Source organism: Sorex fumeus, unplaced genomic scaffold, assembly GCF_029834395.1.
Source record: "Sorex fumeus unplaced genomic scaffold, SorFum_2.1 ptg000002l, whole genome shotgun sequence".
NCBI lineage: Eukaryota > Metazoa > Chordata > Mammalia > Eulipotyphla > Soricidae > Sorex > Sorex fumeus.
Window position 1 is genome coordinate 644,611 of NW_026606059.1, and position 22,961 is coordinate 667,571.

The 22,961-nt window shown below is 43.6% G+C and overlaps 1 protein-coding gene across 1 annotated transcript in view; it reads left to right on the forward strand.

Annotated features, from left to right (window-relative positions):
* The window catches only part of SPIDR (scaffold protein involved in DNA repair), a 344,944-nt gene that overhangs the window by 202,973 nt on the left and 119,010 nt on the right, over window positions 1–22,961 (forward strand). The window contains exon 10 of the mRNA XM_056111030.1: window positions 3,648–3,904. Within this exon, the coding sequence (XP_055967005.1) occupies window positions 3,648–3,904 (257 nt within the window). The remainder of the gene's footprint in view (window positions 1–3,647; window positions 3,905–22,961) is intronic.

Consider the following 22,961-nt stretch of genomic DNA (forward strand, 5'->3'; position numbering starts at 1 on the left):
TTTATGATTTGTAATAATGCAGGATTTGAAAGAGTTTCATATAAGTAAAAATGTTTATCTTTGGTCTCCTTTCAAAATACAAAGTGAGCCTGTGTGCTAGCATCTCTCATCATTGTTATGAAGTAATGACCTGTTTAGTATTTGGTTATGGCCTTTCTGGATTTCTAATGATATACTTTAGTCTTTATTCCAGTTCATTACAGTGCATGATTGAGGACCTTAGAGATAGTATAACAGGTAGGTCACTTGCCTTGCACGTAGCTGAACTGGGTTCGATTCCTGCCGTCCCATATCATCTCCTAAGCTTGACCAGGAGTAATTCCTAAGTGCTGAGCCAGGAGTGAACCCTAAGCACCAGCGGGTGTGGCCCCAAAAACAAATGAATAAAATGTATAATTTATCTTTGGTCTCTAAGTTTTCTAAGAGTTAAGCCCTCTTATTTAAGAAATCATGTTTTTCTTTTACTTAATATGTATCTTGGGATAAGAAGATCTGCGTAAATTCCAGGTTTTCTTCTTCATTTTTTCGTGTGTCATGAATTATCTGTGAGGACGACTTTAGGAGCCAGTAACTGTGACTCCCAGTGGGCATGAAGGGTCTTGGCACTGCTCAGGCTCTGGTGCCAGTCACAGAGTTCTGTGACTCAGTCACTTGGAGTGGAAAGCCAAGACAGAAGCAATGTAAGCAAGTGTGAGAGACAGAAGAGTGGAGAACTGGAGGACAGAGCAGTGGGTCGGGCATTTGCTTGCATATGTCCTACCTGGGTTTGATCCCGGGCACCACATGTGTTCCCCCACGCACTGCCAGGAGGAAGGAAAGCGGGAGGGCAGGAAGGATGGAGTTTTTCAGTTCAGTAGATGAAAAAACAAGAAGTCTCTCTTTGACTGTTAGAAGACACGTCTAGAGGGGATTGTGTGAAAAGAAAGGCTTTCTAATCAATTTAATTGTAACAGATTTCTTTTGTTTGTTTTTGGGTCACAACCAGCAATGCTCAGGGTTTACTTCTGGCTCTGACTCGGGAATTACTTCTGGTGGTGCTCAGGGGACCATATGGGATGCTGAGGATCAAACCTAGGTTGGCTGCATGCAAGATAAATGCCCTACCTGTTAGATAAAGTAATAAAATCAATATAAATAATATTGAGGAACCCAGGTGTGTGGGACCCGGGGCTGAGATCTCCAAGCCTGCATGATTTGGGACTGTAAATGCCGGTAGCTAGACAGTTACACCCACCAACTGCCATGTCACCCCAACAACGGCCAGGATCCAGAGATTATCACACTCAGCTCCCGGGAGAGAACAAGGCAGAGTCTCCTACCCTGTGCCTGACTGTCCCCACTGGGCCCAACAGCTGAAGACCTCCGGTCCCCAGCCAAGGCCATGCTGGGACCACTCTCCACACACTTGGATGAGCCTCACGCATAAAAGAACTGGCAGAGGAACCCAGGTGTGTGGGACCCGGGGCTGAGATCTCCAAGCCTGCACAGTTTGGGACTGGACCTGCCAGTAGCTAGACAGTTACACCCACCAACTGCCGTGTAACCCCAATAACGGCCAGGATCCAGAGATTATCACACTCAGCTCCCGGAAGCGCGCGGCCGCATTTGCGGCCGCGTGACATCTTATCATCTCATTCCTACTTTGGACAAACTGGCAGGCTACCGAATGTAACCTGCCCACACAGCAGAGTCTGGCAAACTCCCCGTGGTATACCCAATATGCCAAATACCAGTAACAATGATGGGTCTCATTCTCCTAACCCTGAAAGAGCCTTGAATATGGCACTTTTTAAAAAAAATCTCAGGGCTAGGACGAAGGAGACGTTACTGGGGCCTGCTCGAGGCAATCGACAAACAACAGGATGGTCGTGATCATGATTGTGATAAATAATATAGTTTTAAACTAAAAGTACTCAAAGTATAGTGCTTCTTTACTATATGATACTAAATCAATGAAGATATATATGTATTGTATGTATATATTTCATCTCCAATATGACAGTGAAACTGCAGTATAGTATAGTGGCTAAAAGTATGGACTTTGGGGCCAGCGAGTACTGTAGCGGTTAAGGCACTTGCCTTGCCTCAGCTACACTGGTTCAATCCCAGCACCAAATATGGAGTGATTCTTGAGTGCAGATATAAAAGTATTCTCCTGAGCACAGCCGGTGTGGCCCCAAGCTTCTCCCCTTCTCCCCCACTCACAAAAAAAAAAAGAAAAGAAAAAAAATAATGGGCTTTGTGGTATCCTGATTCAAGTCCTTCCCAGTTGGAACCTATCTTATAATCTTGGGCAAGCTATTTAATTCCTTGGTCTTAGTATTCTTATTTGTTAAATGGTATTAATAATACAGTCAACACCATTGACTGATTGTGAGGTTATGATCATTATGTCTTAAGCATGGCATTTGCGGCCGCGCGACATCTTATTATCTAGTTCTTACTCTGGAGAACCTGGCAGGCTACCGAAAGTATCTTGTCCACACGGCAGAGTCTGGCAAACTCCCCGTGGCATATTCAGTATGCCAAAAAACAGTAACAGTGATGGGTCTCATTCTCCTGACCCTGAAAGAGCCTCGAATGTGGCACTTCCAAAAATCTCAGGGCTAGGATGAAGGAGACGTTACTGGTGCCTGCTCAAGGAAATCGATGAACAACAGGAGGACAGTGTTACAGTGATCATTATGTAAGCATAGCGTATAAGGAAAAGAACAAGGAGTATAGGAAGAACTCTAGAAGTATAACCTTTATTTTGAGCATCAGATGCAGTGGTGCATGAGGACCAGTAGTGCCAGGAATCTAACTCCCAACTTCTGTATACTGCACTCAGCTCTTTGCACTGTCTCTCTGGCCCTAGAGGGTCACCTTCTTGTGGTATTGTGAGTTTTACACTATTGTGTAATGTTGTTATGAGGCTGCATGGGCAGCCAAATTAGACTGCACATCACATTAACTCAATATTGTTACTCATTTAATTAAACCTTAGTCGTTTCTTATTTTATGTTTTAGTTTGGCCTCTTTAGGGTGCTACCTCATAAAAAAAAAAAAAGAAATTCTAAACTGCCAGGAGTTGTTTTAATAACAAGACCAGCTACATGAGTTTAAAGCCCCAAGATGGCTTCTACTTCCATTGGTAGAAAATGGTTCGTAGCCTCTCGTCACTTGTTACCCTCTTCTGCAGAGTCCCCCATCTGTAGGTGCAAGTGTTTGCTTTTGCTTTTTTGTACCCATGTAGTTCTGCAGGTACCTATCAGGATTGCCCAAGAATATCGTTCTTGGACAGGAGTGATGTACAGCAGGCAGGACTCCTGTCTTGCATAAAGCTGTCCTTGGCACCACATGTCATCCACCAAGCTCTGCCAGGAGTGAGCCCCAAGCACCTCAAGGTGTGACCCCCACATAAAAAAAGAAACCAACCAAACAAAAGGATATTATTTGAAAGAAAAATAGGAGCCAGAGCCAGAGGTGGTATGAAGAGGGCGCTCCCGTTGGTGTGTGCCTGAGTGCAGCGCTGGGGTGCCCCTGACGCCCTGGGGCTCCTCTGCTGGGCTGTGCTCTCCCGCGGGAGCATGTCCGTAGTCATTGTGAGGTGTGCACAGGTCCATAAGGAGTCAGTCTGAAGCTGTGCTCTTTGCATGTCTTGACAGGCCGAGTGCAGCGATTTCAGTGCTGTGGGGACAGAGGGGACCAACAGCCCCCAGGAGCACCACACAGCAAAGGAGCAGTCCCCAACACCAGCTCCCCTGACGGATTCCCTGCTGGATGCAGTAGAGAACCAAGGGGCTGCGCCCTGGCATCGCGGTGGGGTCCGTGTGGTGGTTCAGAGAGTGTATTGTCTTCCCAGCAAGTGTCAGCAGGCAGGCGGCTCAGCACCTTCGCCCAGCTCAGACTCATCTCTGCTACGGTGAGTGCCACAGTTCAAGCATGTGTGCATAGAGACAATTAGCCAGAGTAGAGTCTCTTTGTGGAGCAATATCGTGGTTCTATTTATTATAAGCATGAGTTGTTTGGATTTCACTGTAACTTTGTTTCTGCTATTTCTGGATTTTGTCTACTGATATAAAATTCCTACTTAAAGGGTTCAATTTTTTGCACTTTTTGGCTGGAGCGATAGCACAGCGGTAGGGCGTTTGCCTTGCACGCAGCCAGCATGGCCAACCCGAGTTCGATTCCTCTGCCCCTCTCGGAGAGCCCAGCAAGCTACTGAGAGTATCTCGCCCGCACAGCAGAGCCTGGCAAGCTCCCCATGACGTGTTCGATATGCCAAACACAGTAACAACAAAGTCTCCAATGGAGATGTTACTGGGCCCTCTCGAGCAAATCGATGATCAACGGGAGGGCCTTTACTTTTACTTTACTTTTGCACTTATTCAGAGTAATATAAATATTGGAAATACTGGTATTCTGGAAAAACCAAGACATTGGTTACTACACCTAAAACAACTGCTATAATATTTAGAAAGTTTTATATGTTTTAAAAAAGAAAGAAAAAACCTGGGTGTATAAATACAGTGAATAGATCCGTGTCCTTCAAGGAAAACTATTTCAATACACACCAGTACGACCTGCTCAGACTTTCTGCAGTGATGTAAATACTGTATATCTGCTTTCTCGAATGATGTCGTCACTGACCGCATGTAGTTGCTGAGTCCTCAGAATATGACTAATGGCACTGGGGAACTAAGATTTCAGTGGAATTGCATTGAACTTCGCTGTCAGTAGTTTCCCGTTGCCATGCTGTGTTGGAGGTGGTGAGGATGAATGACCACATGGGCATCGGCCAAACTCATGATTCAGAGTGCTTTGCTTATACCAACTGAAAATGAGTCAGATTTAGACTATTGATGATTTTGGTTTTTTTTTTTTTCAAATAGCCACAGACACATCATTGAAGCGTCTCATTTATGTCAGAGTGTTGGCATAATCTTCTAAGATTATCTTTCCTTCTATGCCTAATTGCCCTCAAAGCAGTGAGATGAGTTTACATGTGTGGAATAAAAATTAAGAGGGTAGTGCCAATTCATCATTGTTTTTTTTTAAATCTTAGTTAAAAAACATATATTAAAGGAGCAACTAGGAATCATTCCGTTCTTGTAATCCACTAGAAATGAGCAACAGGAAACATTTCTGTTAATTGTGACTCCTTCAATTGAATGGTACTTTATTTGAAAGCACCATGAATTTTAAAGTCTCCTTTAGGTAGAGACTGAGAGTATTTCTCTTGGAATTTTATATGAAATCTTTACTTCAGTTTAAAATTTCTTAGCATGATTTAAATTATGCTAAGGTAATTCTCAGTAGAATTATGTGACACCAGTATAGATTTCATTAATCTATAAAACTACAGATATCGCTGTATATAATATATAAATGTATATAAATGTATATAATATATAATATAAATATATAAATGTATATAATACATAATATAAAGACATTATATTTTTCAAAAGATTACTTTATATTTTTCATGGTCTTACCTCTTGTTAGGCTTTGAAAAGGGATTACTGCACCAGCTGGATGATGAGGGGCTTACTGATGTGTCCGCAGTTTCATATACAGACCTTGTACTCCTGAAGGTAGACAGTAAGAACTAACATTGATGGTGGACAAAACCGAAAATCAGGGTTTTTTTTATAAGCATCATAAACAACATATACCTCAGTGCTCAAGTTTCTTCCTGTTCCTGGAGGTACTTGTTTACTTGCTGAGCAAAGACAAGAAATTGGAAGTTAATATCTGGTGCCTCTCTGTCATTGATTCACCAAAGGCACCCTATACCCCAGGATCTATACTCCAGGGTAGGTCAGATAAGACTGTTCGCATCTAGGACCTCATGGGAAGGGGGGCGTTTCAGTCCGCCCTTCACGCCCTACCGAGGCCCCAGTTGCCCCCCACGAGCGGCTCTCCAGCACGGCCACGACTCCAGAACACAGAAACCAATTTCTTAACTATCTGACTTTCAGTAGAAATACTTCCAAGGTCAATAGGTAAAATAGCAGAAATCCAAAACCAACATTTAATTCTTGAACCCAGCTGTAGAAAGCAAATCACTTCACAATGCTTTTTCAGCATGTCTGATTTGGGGGGGGGGGGTAAACTCTAAATAATAGTGGTGAATCTTTTATTGAAACAATGAATCTAATCAAAGCGGATAGAGTGTTAACTAGAATTCATCTGCCTCACAGGGACGGGGAGGGGTGGGGGGTGGGGTTTTATTGGGGTTCTTCATGGTAAAAAATAAGTATTGGTAAAGGGAAATGTGTTTGATATTTGCATGACTGAGACCTAAGCCTGAAAGCTTTGTAACCTTTCCCACAGTGATTCAATTTAAAAAAAAAAAAAAAAAAAAAAAGACTGTTCGCATGGTTGATTTAAAGAAGGCCAGGGGATGAAACTCAAAAATCATAACAGACTTTAGTAATCCAGATGAAATGAATGTACATGTCTAAAGTGTGTGTTATGTAGCACACATGGCATGACGCAAGACAAGGCCAGATGATACTGGTTTGACTTCATAGGTCGGAACTGAGCACCAGAGAGCATCTTGCTAGGAGTCTAGTCAGTTCTGGCATGGCAGGAGAAGTGAAAGGGACTAGCCATGGGGAGAATTAATTAAACTCTAGGGATAATGAACTTTTGACAGATGACTGTAATAGTCAACCTTAGGTCTGCGGTAAAGTCTTCCAGGTTAGCTCTCTGGTTATTATTGGTTCTTGCCATTTTCCACCAAAACCTATCAGTGACCTAAAAATAACTTTGATCATTATGTTTTCTATAAAGTGATAGATAATTACCATGTCAGAACAAATTAAGACCACTGGGGGGCGGGGGTGGGGGAGGTAACGCTCTTATGGTTAAATTATTTGCAACAAAATTTGCCATTCCCAGTCCAAATTAGGCCAGATGATTCTTTGTGAAATACTCTGACAAATTCTGTCTAATTTAGCAACTTGGTTGATGTCAGTCCTAGTCTATTCCAGTGCTCTAGCAGTATTACTTTCCCAAGATTAGTAAAGTCTTATTTCCTGATGTCAGAAAATCTAATTAAAATTTTTTTTAAAATTGACTCACTCTGAGATAGACCCTTACGAAGATGTTCACGATTGGGTTTTAGTCATGCAGTGTTCCAACACCCATCCCTCCACCTGCGTACGTTTTCCACCACCAGTCTCCCCAACTTCCCTCCCATCACTCTCCCCCATCCCTACCCCACATCAGCCTGCCTCTGTGGCAGGCACTTTTCTTCTCTTTCTGTATCTGTCTCTCCCTCTCTGTCTTTGTTTCTGTCTCTTTCTCCCCTTCCTCCTCTTCTGGGCATTGCGGTTTGCAATACAGATACATACTGAAAGGTTATCATGTATATCCCTTTACCTACTTGTGACGCTCAGTTCTTGTCCGGCGTGATCATTTCCATGTATTATTGCCGTACTGGTCCCTTTTCTACTATCTTACCTACCATCCGCCCTCCACACACTTATGGTCGATTCCAACCATTGACCAGTCCTCCTAGCCCATGTTTTCCCTGGCCATGGATATTAGACTTCTAATATATATGTTAGAATATCATGGTCCTCCCGTTGTTTATTGATTTGCTCGAGCGGGCCCAGTAACGTCTCCATCATGAGACTTGTTGTTACTGTGTTTAGCATATCGAATACATTGCGGGTAGCTTGCCAGGCTCTGCCAAGTGGGTGAGATACTCTCGGTAGCTTGCCGGGCTCTCCGAGAGGGACAAAGGAATCGAACTTGGGTCGGCCATGTTGGCTGCGTGCAAGGCAAATGCCCTACCACTGTCTATTGCTCCTATATATGTATATATATGTGATATACCACAAATGAATGCACTTATTCAATATCTGTCCCTCTTCTGGCTCATTTCAATCAGCATGATACTCTCCATGTCCATCCATTTTTAGGTAAGTTTCCTAACTTCATTTTTCTAACAGCTGCGTAGTATTCCATTGTGTACATAGTGCCATAATTTCTTTATCCATTCGTCCGTTCTTGGGCACTCAGGTTATTTCCAGATTCTGGCTACTGTAAATAGTTCTTCAATGAACATAGGAGTGCAGATGGTGTTTCTGCTGTGTGTTTTTGGGTCCCCAGGATATATTCCCAGAAGTGGTATTGCTGGGTCGAATGGGAACTCAATTTCTAGTTCTTTGAGGGATGTCCTTATTGTTTTCCAAAAAGGCTGGACCAGTCAGCATTCCCACCAGCAGTGAAGGAGAGTCCCGTTCTCCCCATATCCGCACCAGCACTGTCTTATAGTAGCTCCTTTAGTTCTTCTTGCAAAGATGGTTTTATGTCTCTGAAGTTCCCGAGCTTTTTTTTTTAATCTGTGAAGTTATATATCCTTAAAATCTGAATGACTGAGTAAAGTATTCTTGAGAGTGTTTATTTCATTGAGGTTTTTAAATGTATTTCATCATTGTCTGTGGGGCCAGATCTTCTGTAAATAGTAAGCATGCTCCTTTGTAATTCCCTTCATTGATTTTGATCTGCTTTCCATATTCTATTTCTTGGCTATGGTTTCTGGAATTTTGATCAGGATTTGTCTTGGAGTCTTTTTCTGGGTCTCTTTGAGTGGGCACCCTCCAACCTCTTGATCTGGGTGCAAGCACCCTTGACCTCAGCAGACTTCTCAGTGATTTTTTTTGTATAGTAGATAATTTTTAAAAAATATTTATTAGTGAGACACCATAAGGTACAGTTGTAGACTTACAAATTTTTGTGCTTGGGTTTCAATTATACAATGATTATACAATTATACAATTATACAGTTATACCCATCCCTCCACCAGTGCCCATTTCCCACCACCACGGATCCCAGTATCCCTCCCACCCCCCATCCCCCCCATCCCACCCTGCCTCTGTGGCAGGGCATTCTCTTTTGTTCTCTCTCTCCTTTTGGGTGTTGTGGTTTGCAAAAGAGGCATTGAGTGGCAATCATGTTTGGTCTAGAGTCTACTTTCAGCATGCTTCTCCCATCCTGGGAGGATCCTCCCAACATCAGTGATTTCTTTGACCAGTGCTTCTTTATAGAAATTGCTTTTGTGATCTCTAGGATTTCTGTGACTCTTACATTATTCCTTTTCAACTCATTTATCCTGAGGCTTTTTTTTTTCTATCTTCTGCTGTTGTCCAGAGGTTTTCTGCAGCTTATTTTGGAGCTCACGAATTTTGTACTCAGCTACTGTTACTCTGCTACTGAGGCCTACTAGTGAGTTTTTTTGTTTCTCCTTCCAAATTCTTTAGTTCTGTCATTTCTGCTCTGTGTGTTCTCTCATATCCTCTTGTATTTTGTTGGCTGTTGCGGTTTTTGTCTGCTGTCACTGTCCTCCCGTTGTTCATTGATTTGCTCGAGTGGACCCAGTAACATTGTGGTTTTTTATTTTTTAGTTACGTAATAATCTTCCACATTTCTGCTTTAAAGTCCTTATCTGGGACTTTATATATCTACCTGATTAGTACTGGTTTAGACTTCAGGGCTACTAATTTTTTTAATTTTGGAGAACAGGATTTTATTTTTCATTCATTCATTCATTCATTCATTTATTCTTATTGAATCACTGTGAGATGCAGTTACAAAGCTTTCATGATTGGGTTTCAGTCCTACCATGTTCCAACACCCATCCATCCGCCAGTGTACTTTCCTAACACCAATATCCCCCATATCCCTCCTGCCAATCCCCCCCCCCCCCACCAGCCTGCCTCTATGGCATGTCCTTGATGTCTTATCAAGGACAAAGGCAATTTTGATTATGTTCAATTTACCTTTATATTATGTTTTTTTTTAAATGGGGCTGGAGCGATAGCACAGCAGTAGGGCGTTTGCCTTGCACGCAGCCAACATGGCTGACCCGAGTTCGATTCCTCCGCCCCTCTCGGAGAGCCTGGCAAGCCACAGAGAGTATCTCGCCTGCTTGGCAGAGCCTGGCAAGCTACCTGTGATGTATTCGATATGCCAAACACAGTAACAAGTTTCATAATGGAGATGACGTTACTGGGCCCCGTAGAGCAAATTGATGAACAACGGGAGGGCCTTTACCTTTACCTTTACCTTTTCTTTTTTTTTTTCTTTTTTTTTTTTAATTAATTAATTTATTTATTGAATCACCATGGGAAAGGTTACAAAGCTTTCAGGTTTAGGTCTCAGTCATGCAAATATCAAGCACATTTCCCTTTACCAAAACTTACTTGTGTGTAATTCAAAATTAGGGACGTACAGATAGGGCATTTGCCTTGCACGCAGCCAATCCGGGTTCGATTCCTCCACCACTCGGAGCCTGGCAAGCTACCAAGAGTATTCAGCACTCACAGAAAAGCCTAGCAAGCTATCTGTGATGTATTCAGTTATGCCAAAAATAGGAACAACAAGTCTCACAATGGAGACATTACTGGTGCCCGCTCGAGCAAATCGATGAACAACGGGAGGACAGTGCTACAGTGCAATTCAAAATTAGGAAAATTTTCTCCTTTATCTTCTTCTAGGAGTTTTATTATTTCACATGTTAGTTTATGATCTGTTTGAGTTTATTTTGTATGTGGTGTAAGGCAGGAGTCTGATTTTGTCATCATTTTTTTTAAATTTTCTTATGAAGTAGTGGAGGGCCAACATGGTTGAAATGGGGAAGTTCCAAGTGTGTTTCTGTGATGTCAAAGCAAGGAACCCTTAATAACTGGACTAAACACGGCATTCTGTGAGTCTTGCAGAGATAGTGGACTCGGAGCACAGCGTTCTGTGGGAACTCAGGAGAGATAGCACCTTGGGCGCACAGCCTTCAGACGGAGGTCTGAAGAGCCCAGGACTGCAGGCCCATTCAGAATTCAGGATCACTTCCCGGGGTTCGGGTAGAGGTAGAGCAGACACTGAAGGAACAGAGGGGTCGGCAGGGACCAGAGATACAGGACTGTGGCAAGATGCTATTCTTGTATGTAGCCAACCTAGGTTTGATCCCTGTCTAACTCTAACCCTGAGTCCTTCCAGGAGTGATCCCTAAGTACAGAGCCAGGAGTAAGCTCAGAGTACTGCTGGGTGTGGCCCCCCAAAAGTGAAACAAAAACAAATTTGGGATCTTGAGAGATGGTACAGCAGGCAGGACACTTGCATTGCCTGCAGACAAACAGGTTTTGATATCCAGAACCACAGTGGTTCCCCGAGCACACCAGGTGTACTCAGCACAGAACCAGAAATAAGAGTTGTGGCTCCATGACAAAACAAAGGGATCTGCAAACCAGACTTGAGATGCCACTCTAGGGTTGGGTTGAGGTGGGTACCGAGTGCAGAGAGTTTCCAGAAGCTCAGCTTTGTGCTTGTGCCCCCTAAGTCAGAGAGGGGTTAAGAGCTGGTCTGACATGGCTCAGACATGTTTGTGGTTTCCCCAGGCTGCAGCTAGGATTACCTATCTCAGAGGTGAGCTCCACCCAGCAGGGTTGCGGCCTAGTTTGCTCAGAGCTAAATCTTGTTTCCCGAAGTTGGGCCACCATGCTTTCTCTTCAGCCCAAGGGCGTGGGGCATTGAGCACATAGGCTCTTGAAAAGGTTGTTTTCGCACCCACTTCACTGAGTTGGAAAGAGGTCAGAACTGGTCAGACTGTCCGCTTGGTTGCTTCAGGCCGTAACTGAGAGTAGCCACTTCCAAACTGGTACTGACAAATACAAAAATCCCTCTTATCTATAGAGATCAATTTTTTAGCAGATATTTTGGGATACACATGCTCACAATCTCCAGTTGCTGCCAGTAGTGGACAGACGCTGACTCTGCATCACTTGCCAGACCCCAGCAACTGTGAACCTTGGTCCACAGCCAGGTCAGCTAGACCTCGGTGCTAGGGCAGCTTCAGAGCATTGGCAGCCAAAAATTCCTAGCTCTCATCCAGTGTCATACAGTTCAAAGCCATAAGCATCAGATTGACATTGCTAATCCCTGATCACTGCTCGGGCCAACTCTTAGCCCCAAATAACACCAAGTGGGGTGGAAAAAATATGTAGGAACTCGGCAGCGTTGACGGATGGGCACAAACAAGGGCTTCACACACTTTCAGCAGCTTCCTAACGAAGCTTCCTGAGAAGACTTCAAGGCAACAGTGCGGTCGCTGCACAAAGAACTGAGAGATCACTGGAAGAGCCCTTCAATGAGCGTGAAGCAATAGTTAGAAGAAAGCAAAAAATACAAGGTCCGGGAAGCAGCTGAGAGATCTGCTGTGCATACTTTGCATGCTGAAGGCCTAAGTTCAGTTTCAGCACCGTGCATCCCCTGAGCACTGTCAGGAATGCTTATTCCCAGTAAACAAGCCAGGAATGGCTCCCGAGCACTGTTGGGTATCCCCGTACCCCCATATAAGTAGAAAAACTTATCCAAACAGAAATAAAAGAAGTAATGAGTGTGGTATCCGAGCTAAAATTATCGTAGCGTAGCAGGACATTAGGAGCTGGAACTCAGATTAGTGACCCTAAGGATGGGGCACATGTCATCATTGGTAAAGAAAGGGGCCTGTGACCCAGTGCCCCATGGAACCTGTCTGCTGGCCTTGTTCCAGAGAGTCAGAGACGAATCTCGAAAGTGATTGGCTAGCCACAAAAAGTTCTTGGATACGCGATCCCAGCTGAGACCTGGGATGTTTTTGGGATAGGCCAGCTCCTGCCCTACTAAAGCCCTGGCAGCTGCTCCCACCAAAGCTTCCTCCATGCCTCTGGCCGGACTGCTCAGCTTAATGAGTTTTCTGGAGGAATTCCTCCAGTTCTGCTACACTGACCTCCCAGCAGTAGCACACCAGGTTGGGTGGGGTGTAACGTAGAAGCCAACCAACCTCGACTAACAAAAACATTAGCACAGAAGGCTTAACTAGCAACAACAGCCTCGCAAACCCTCAGACAAAGACTTGATGTCCCCCTAGTGAGGCACAACCACTTTGTTAGGAAGGATGATGCCTCGAACTCAGCGCCCCAGATCAGTTCCACAGACCCTGTCCCTGAAGCCTCAGTTGTCCCAGCACAGCTTGCTAAATGTGGCTGTTTTTTCGGTGTGGAATTTAAATTAATAGACCGTATACATAAAATCTATTAAATTCTTAGTTCACTTCTACTGATCAATTAGTTTTTATGCCAGTAACACAATGATCTTAGTTACTTTAACTCTAGAGTGTATTTGGAAATCAAGGAGTTTAAGTCTTCTATTTCTCAAAATTGTTTTGGCAACTCTTAATTCTCTACATTTACAAATGAAACAGCTTTTTGAGTTTTGCAATGAACCAGTTGGTTTTTGATGTGGAATGTGTTGAATCTGTAGCTTAAGTTGAAGTTTTGTCATCCTAGTAATATTTAGAATTTGAATTTATAAACATTGGATGTTTTTTCATTTTAAATTTTTTCAGAGTTGCTATATAGTTTTCAATCTACAGATCTTTTACCATTGTATTTGTGTGTTATAGAATTGGTTCTATAGTTTTATTTCTTTTTGTTTATTGTGTTTATATATGTAAGCAAGAGATTTTTCAGTACATTTAGTACATTTCTGACTTCGTACTTTTCTCTTAATTATCTCAAGGCAGAAAATGAGAAATAATTCTTTTTTTTTTCCTTTTTGAGTTACACCCAGCAATGCTCAGGGGTTACTCCTGGCTCACGCACTCAGGAATTACTCCTGGCAGTGCTCAGGGGACCATATGGAATGCTGGGAATCGAACCCGGGTCAGCCTCATGCAAGGCAAATGCCCTACCCGCTGTGCTGTCACTCCAGCCCCGAGGAATAATTCTTGAATGATGTCCTTCACAATGTCATTTTCCTTGGCCTTCCTCTCATTCTCCTCCCTTGCACATCCTTCCACTACCCACTGTTATATCATTTTCCCTGTGAACTCTGTCCTGTTTTCCCCCATGGAATAGGTTTCTGTGTCACTATGGTGGAATGGAAAATATTAATTTGGGGAAGGCCAACGGCTTATTGGTCAAGAACTTGTTTCATTTGGTGAGACCCCAGGTTCAGTGCTGGCACCAGGTGGCCCTCGGGCCCCATGGCCAGTAGTGCCTTTGCTGCCCCCAGAACCATCCCAGCCACAGCGGGGCACAGGCAGGAAGCCGGAAGTTTGGCACATTTCCAAGCCCAAGTCTCAGTGTAAGCTCCGCTACCTACTAGCTATTATTTTCTTGGTTCGTAGCTAGTAATGGGTAGTTTCTTGATTCTGTAGTTATAAATATATCAGACTTATCTCAGATGCATGAATTATGTATACTATACTCATAGGAGTAGTAGTTTAATTGTAAATTATGTGAGGTATTGTCAGTACCTATAAATATGCCCCTAAATATATTTTAGTTAAATGCATATTTTTTAGGCTTTTTTTAACTGCTCTTATTGTGGTCTGTCTTTGTTTTGGGGTTATTTTTTGGGGGGATGGGCACACCACTCTGCTGAGTGCTTACTCCTGGCTCTGTGCTCAGGGGTCACTCCTGGTGGGACTCAAAAGACCATTTGGGTTGCCCGCATCAAACCGGAGTTGACTGTATGCGAGTCAGCCTTCCGTGCTGTTCTCCGTCTCCAGCCCCACCGGATTGTGTCTGTGTGGTTATAATTTCTCTCCTTCTCTAGGTGGCTGAAAATGGACAGATATTTTATTGCTCCATTTTTTAAGCAGTTATCATTTAATTGGTTCCATTTCATCTACGTACTGAAATTTCCATTGTTTCAGAGTAGACTCAGAGCTTTTAGATCATTTGAAAACAGCATTAATGTTCTTTAAACCTCATAATTCCAACCCATATATCTGATGCCTTTCATGCTTAAATCTACCTTATATTTTATATGTATTCTTACTGATATTATTGATAATATAACAAAATAAGATTATGTTCACTTTTTTCTCAATGTAGTAAACAATACACTCAAACATACGTGTGTGTGTGTGTGTGTGTGTGTGTGTGTGTGTGTGTGTGTGTTGGGCTGAAGCTTGGACCCAGGTCCTTCAAATGCAAGGCACTGAACCACATTTCCAGTTCCAAAGTAATATACTTGAATGCAAAAAATTCTAAAAAAAAAAAAAGCCAACACCTAAATGACGTGAGTAAAGGCAATTATGAAAATAAAATTTCATAACCAAATGAAAATAGCAAGAGTAATTTTGCAGATTCATAGCCAGATTTGTTATTTTCATCCACAATTCTAAATTTACATTTTCTGACCTTGATGATTTTTCCATCACCTGTTATCCATCAAGATGAAAAACAATTTCACGGGCCAGAGCGGGTAGTACAGTGGGTAGGGTGTTTGCTTTACACACGGCCAAACACTGGTTTGATCCCTGGCATCTCATATGGACCCCTGAACACCACCAGGAACAATTCCTTAGTGCAGAGCCGGAAGTAAACTCTGTACATTGCTAGGTATAACAAAAAAAAAAAATAGAAAGAAAAAAGAAAAAAAAATTTCCGGGATCCCCATATAAAAAGGCACAGAATTTTCTCCCTATTCTTAACTCCTCTGAAAGTCATGCTCCTGAGAGTCTCCTAAGTCACTGAGGGTCTTCTCCCCTGCCCGTTGGACCCTCTAGCTTTCATGTGCAGAAATACTGTAGTCACACTAGTGCTTTCCTCGGCGTCACATTGCAGCGCTGGAAGGTGCTTTTCAGAGGTGACAGCACAGAGAAGATAATGGGAGTTATAATGGCAGCCTGACAGCCCGCGGACAGTCCCATGCTAGCACGAGCACCCGTGCTAGAGGAGCACAGGTGGGGGAGTCCAGTGTGGAACCTGACCTGAGTCTACAACAGTGAGGCTTGACCTTTCTGTCCCCTTCCTCCCTTTTTCCCTCTGACAAGTGACCTGTTCTGCCCTGTCTTGGCAGCTGCTTTGAGACCCAAGCACTTGGGACAGCCAGCTGGCAGTCTTGGTCGGCTCACCCTTGTTATGCTCATTTCTTGGCCCCCAGTTCTAATTAGTTTAAGCCAAATCAGTCCCATGCTCTTCATAAAACTGGAACAGAATCTCCAAAGCAGTTCTTTGGAAGAGTGTCCACCTCGACAAGAAAGACGGAGATTTGTGCGCACAGTACCATTGTGTTTTCAGGACCCGTTGACCTAACAGTGATACAATAAACGTCTGGGCCTTTGTGTATACACACACATATATGTAATGTGTGATATATATTAAAGACAGTGACGAACAAGGGCAGTAGACAGCTGTTTACGTGTATATTGAAATCAATGGTCAGTTACTATAATCACACTGGCACTTGTCCGTGCCTTCAGAAGGACCCTATTTTAAAAGTAGCACACCCAAAACCTGAGTTTTCCTTTTTTAGCCCACTACGGCCAAGGATTGTGACCACGACTCTGACCTGGTCTTGTTGCAGGACCCTGAACATAGGGGACACAAGTGTAGCTGGGAAGGCCGTGGTGGAGGAAGTAGCTGGAGAGGTGGAGTGATGCTGCTAGGCCCAAAGACGGACAACCTCACAGCAGCGGCCACGGTGCAGTGGTTGCTCTGAGGAGACCGCCAGTGCAGCCACTGAGGTGGAGAGAGCAAGGGCAACTGTTTTCATTCAGAGGTGAAGTCCAGTTCACACAGATTTGGTAGAAGACAGAATGCTGGACACTCCTGCAGAGTGGACCCAGGAAAAGAGGAAGATAGGAAGGGCCCCAAGGGGTGGCAGAGAGGAATAAGGAAGGGCAGTGTTGGTGGAGGGTGTTCAGAAAGAAAGAAAAGAGGATCCTGGAGAAAATGAGTCAAGAGCTCAAAACCGTTCGTTACGATTAACGCAGGCAGAACAAGGAAAAGACAATGAAAGATGAAGTAACAGGTAGATGTTGAAAGGGTACGGCACAATGTTTAACATGAAATGAAGCTAAAAGTCTTTTTATGGGGGGAGTAGGCACCTGGCTCTGCTCAGGAGTTCTTCCAGGCTCTTCACTCAGGAATCACCCCTGGCGGTGCTCAGGGGACCATACGGGAAGCCCGGAATTGAACCCAGGTGTCTTCATGCAAGGCAAATGCCCTTCCTGCTGTCCTGTCTCTCCAGCCCCACGAAGCTAATTGTCTAAAAAGGAAGGAAACCATGATCTAAATTTAACAAAATGCAGAACTGTGTCATTCAGAGCAAGCTGGTGGAGAAAGGTTTTTAAGGTCTTCACTAGCCCTTCAGGAAATCCGAAACAAAATCACTCGTGACTTTAACATAATCACTAGAGAGTAATGTGCAAGTCAAATTTCTACGTAGCTTTTGAAGTTACTTATTATTCAGACCTCTTTCTATATTAGAAGTATGGGTGGGGGAATTTCTTAGTCCTCAACTAAAATTGCCTGTCAGGGAGAGCGTGTTTCATTAAAAAAATAGTATCACCACCATTGTAGCATAAAACATCTGAAGTCAGTTTATTGTACAGGGTAATTCTTGTTCCAGAGGTGACTTTTTGGCAGTGTTCTAGAGGTGAATAAGATAGAACTCTGTTTTTTTTTCTCCCTTATAAATGCCATTTCGGCATTGCAAAATTATCAGGAATAGATAAGAGTCTGATAACTGAACAATACCTCTTACCTGTTATGCTTTTTAACTCCTGAAACAGTAGACCTTATTTCTACTTCACAATCTTAATAGTCACATCTGTAACAATTTTATTTATTATATACTGACTTTAATTGGTTTTTTGGGGAGAAGGGGGTGGCAGTCACATCAGCTGTGCTTAGGGCTTACTCCTGAATCTGTACTCAGGGAACACTCTTTTGGCTTGTGTTACCACATGCAATACTGGGAATTCGAACCTACCTCTGCTGTATGCAAGGCGAGTGCCGTGCTCACTGAACGATCTCAACAGCCCGTCTTTAGATTTTTTTTAATGTCTTTTGTTATCATGAGTCATTTCTCTGTAGGAGCGTACGTGTGCATATTCTTGGTTGAATATGCTGCTTAGTTGTTGAGGTGTGATAGCTAAGCTATGTATTATGGTGGGCAGGGCTGCTAAGTAATGTTATTAAAAATTATTGTTACCTCTTCAGAACAAACAATCTCCTCAAGTATTCCCTTTAGACATTTGCCATCAGTATCCCAGTCACTCTTCATAAACATATATTTGAAATCTTTTTCAAAAGAATTTTAATTCAGTATTCATGAGATAAACGAGATACAAACCTTACAACTGGGTTTCAGTCCCACAGTGATCCAGCACCCACTCCTCCACTAGTGTACATTTCCACCACCAAATTTCTACTTTCCCTCCCACCATTGCTCACCCCCCCCATCCTGCCTCTATGGCAGGTACTGTTTTTCTTTCTCTCTCTCTCTCCTTTTGTGCATTATGGTTTGCAATACAGGTACTAAGATGTCACTGTGTTTGTTCAGGGCCTTTAGTGTTTTTATCAGGAAGGTAAGGCTGGAGTAGCTTTTTAAATAGGGTGGCAGCTTGGGTTGTCAATGTGACTGCTGAGGCTTCCGGAAGTACAGGGAGGTGGGGGCAGGTAGCCCAACCCTGCCCCAAGAAAGCCAGGAGATTTCAGTCACAAAACTCACTTACCTGATTTTTCAGCAGATTATATCTTGTTGAGGTCCGTCCTGAAATTGTGGAGTCTGGCTGGGGGCATGGTGGTGATTTTGGATTGTGAAAGCAAGTGGCTGCCAGGGGTCTGCTTGGGCGGACACCAAGCTAACTCCCCCCTCCCCCCCAATTTACCCTGGTCTGTTCAGTCTTGCTTTGGTTTGAGATTAACTGTGGCTTTTGATCTCTTTTGAGATTTATTTATGGGTCTCTGAAGCAAGGCCGATAAATGAACTTGTATGGCTGAGCCAGAGGTGGCTTGTGGGTGTGGCTCCCACATACCTAACTTTTGGCCATTTAATTTCGCAGGAAACTTGGTCCCAAGTTGTTGGGTCCAGCCATAGACCAGTGGTAGTTTGGGGTGTCAGGAAGCCTGAAGGCACCATCAGGCTGCTGAGCACCCACCCCGCAGGTACAGGTTGACTTGCTGACTGCACTGCACCCTCGTATTTGGTAACTTTCTCTGTTAAGGTGTCAGTTACAGCCTGGCCCACTTCCAAATCAGATTATTTGTGTCGGTGTGTTTTAAGGGGTGTTACTTATTTTGTCTTTTTTTTTTTTCAAATAATAGCAATTTATTAGGACTGTATTTTGCTAATGTTTCCTCCCATTTTCTGGCTTGTCTTAGGCTCCTGATAAAGTTTTTCACAGAGCAAAGTTAATTTTAATGAAGTCTAATATCAATGAAGTTTTTTATGTTGTACCTAAAAAGCTGTCACCATGCCTAAGACTGTCTAGATTTTTATCCTCTGTTTTCTTTGTTTAGTTTTGGGGGCCCACACCCAGTGGTGCTCAGGGCTGACTCCTGGCTCTATGTTCCACCTGGCAAGCTCGGGGGACCCTAAGGGGTGCTGGGGATCAAATTCATATCAGTCTAGGGCAGGGCAAGTGCCCTACTCACTGCATTATCGCTCCAGCCCTAAGACAGAGCTGCTTGGTGACATCAAGAACCTGAGTGTTCTGCCACCCACAGTTACATTCTCCTCCGTTTTGTGCTAGATGTGGCTATATGAAAATGGCCAAGACTGAAATAAACGGAGTGCCTGGATCGTTTCAGAATGTTAAGGGGCCAGAGCAGTACTATGCGGCTAGGTTGCTTAAACCCAGGTCGGGTGCATATACCCTAAATGTTGTACTATCTCAGTGCCAACCCAGGTTCGATCTCCGGAACCTCATACAGTCCCCCAAGCCTTCCAGGAGTGCAGTGACCCAAGGACAGAGCCAGGGTTCTTCCAGAGCAACACCAGGTGCTCCCCCCACCCCCCCCAGCAAAACAACAGAAAGTAGCCCTTCCTGAGGCAGGACAGTTGTGGAGCCCTGCCGTCTGGGGATAGCGGTCTTAGAGCTGAGGGTCAGCCATGTGGACCCCAGCTTGCCTTCAGCCTGCGCGCTCCGTTAACTCGACCCTGCGTCCCTGTCCCCGTGTCTGTGCCGCCTTCTGCTCTGGAGGAGCCGTGTTCTCTCTCGAACACGCATTTCCTCTTCTCCCTCGTCTTTCGAAGCAAGTTTGTTCAGTTTAAAAAACAAAAAACTGCCTCACTTCACTAAAGTAAGGTTGTCAGAACGTTGCCTCATCTCAGAGCATAATTTCTATAATAAGTTATTTGCAGTTTCTCAGTTCCAGAGCACAGAATCATGCACCAGTTTATCTCAAATGTAATGATACATTTTCATGACAAAGCCTCAGTACGCCAACTGTGTGCTTAGGCGACTTGCTCTGCTTTTGAAATGTTTCTCTTTCCCCTATTTGTTCCAGAGCAGAATTCCAGATAGTGTGGAAAATTGGCTCTGGGCATTGGTGGCTCACGTGACCCTCTTCCCCGCGCAGGGAGTCCTGCACACACTGTTCAGTAAACAACTCGAGAGAGCCGGCGCTGCTGGTTCATTCACAGTTTGGAGGGGCCGACTTTCTGCAGCCCTGACGCACTGGCGCTAGCGGACTGGGGCGTCCGCGCGTGTGTTTTTATTCGTTCTTTTTATAGCACTGGGCCAGCTGTGGCTGGTTAGCGTCAGCCTGCGCTGCCGGTTCGTGTGCAGGGCTCTTACGCAGAAGAAAGGGTTTCTGATGGAAACAGCGCTCCTTACTCATGATACCACTGACTTTGTTTATTTGAACTCAGTCTGTCATGGGACATGATTTAGGCTTCTTTTCTGGGTGGGACCACACCCAGCCAGGCGCAGGAACTCCTTCTGGCCTGTGTTGGGACCAAACCTGGACTTGCCACGTGCAAAGGATGTGACCTAGCACTGTGAGCCATCTCTTTGACCCCTAGCAGACTTCTTTCAAAATACAGAGCCCTTGAATGCTCATCACATCCAGCCTTGAAAACAAACCAGGAACGCAAAAGTACAGATAATTTTCCCTTATTAAACAAAACAGGCCATTCTTCACAAATCGTATTTCCTTGGATGTTGCCTTTAAAGAGATGGAAGGTATTTTTGCATCAGTGTTTTTATTTTATTTTATTTTGGTTTGGGGCCACACCTGACTGTGCTCAGGGCTTACTCCTGACACTGTGCTCAGCAATCACTTGGGCAGGGCTCAGTGGACCATATGGGGTCCTGAGGATCAAACCTAGGTCAGCTTTGGGCAAGGAGAGCACCCTACCTGCTGTACATACTATGTTATTGATTCCACTGAAGAAGTTTTTTGCACCAGTGTTTTTAAAATCTGGTAGAGGAGGTTTGTTTTTTTCTCTGTGCCACATGGAGTCATTATCATTTTACAAGGAGTAAATTATAATTTACTCAGTCATTTTTGGATACGTGAAGCAGAAATGTTCATATTGTAAATTTTCCTGGGTCAAACTCTGATAGCAAAATTTCACTTTATAAATACATATATTTATAATTTATAAAGTTTTATAAACATATATATGTGTATACATATAGAGAGATGGAAATGGGAAATGAAAACCATGTAAATGGGAATGGTTATTGAATTCTTCATTGGCTTGTTTGGGGATTACAGGACGAATCAATTTAGCCAAAAGCAGCAAAAGAGCCTGTAGAGCTGAGTTATTTCCCCGATCAATCTCAAAAATTAGAGAATTTAGAGCATAAGTTTCTCTTTTAAACATATTTGTATAAGTGAGATTAGATCTCTGAAGAATGCTAAATGATTAAGTTGTTAAAAAATGTAAGGACTGGGGCTCTTCCTTTAATGGTCATAGAATTTGTTTGCCGTGATAAAGCCGTCTCACGACACCCTAGCCTAGGTAGGTCACTTCAGAAAAGATTGCTCTTGGTTCTTTCTACTGCTTTCTTTTCATCCAGACTGTGGGGTATGATGGCATTAGGTACTGAGTCATTAGTGTCGGAATAGGGACTCAGCTCTCCTCCGTCACGCAGTATTGTTTAGGCGATCCGATACCACAGATTTAAAAGCCTTCCGTCTTTCCGTCATTAAAAGAAAAATAAAAACAACTGCAAGCCTGGTCTCTACTCCTCGCGAGATCCTCAATGTGACCCTTTTCTTTGGTAGCGGGGCTCCCCAGCCCACTCCCTGTGGTCCTTGGCCAGTGCCCAGGAGCCCGTGGTACCAGGAGGCTCCAGTGCTACGCCTGTGTGGTGCCCGCGATTGCACTTGGGGCCTCCACACGCACGGTGCTCGCTCCAGACTGAGCTGACTCCCAGGTTTGAAAAACAAAGAAGTTTTCTCAAAGAAAAGAATGAAAGAAAACTCTTATTTTAACTCACTATATTCCTCCAAAGGAAAACCTGCCTACACCCTGAAATCACCAGAGTTGTTTTTCCAGTTGCTGTTTTTGTTTGAGCATTGTGCCTGGCCTCAGATGGCCTATGGTCTTGTCAGGCCTGTGAGTTTGGATGCAATGTCAGCCCAGCCAGGAGCTTTGCCGGCTCCGTGGTCCAGCTTCCATCCAGGCACAGTTCACCTATCTGTCTTTCAGAAGCTTGTTTACTATAATGTAGATCACGTGTTTACAGTAGTTCACATATTTACACTTCCAGTTTTTATGTTCACCATTATCTCACTACTACCAAAACACGATTGTGCGGATAATTTTTCCCCATTTAATAAGGTATCTTTATTATAGCCTGGGTTTCTTTTCCCATATTATACTTTTAAATTTGATATATTTATTTGCTTTTGTTATCTTTGTCAATGGAATAAGCTCTTGGAAACACTTTGAGGTCAATATTCTGGAGTGTTCTGCCTATACCTTCCTTGGTGTAGTTTATGGATTTGGGTCTAATCTTGTGTTCTTTTATCCACTTTGAACTTTTTTTTATGTGAGGTCTGAGCTATGAGATAGGATTTAATTTTATATTTCATATATGGCTTTCCATTGAAGAGCAACAAATAATTGAAAAATGGTTTCCCAGCATCGTTTCCTTCCTCCATTTCATGCACCAAACTTCTTTGTCAGAGATGAACCGTCCGTGACTCTGAAGACTTGTTTCTGGATTCTG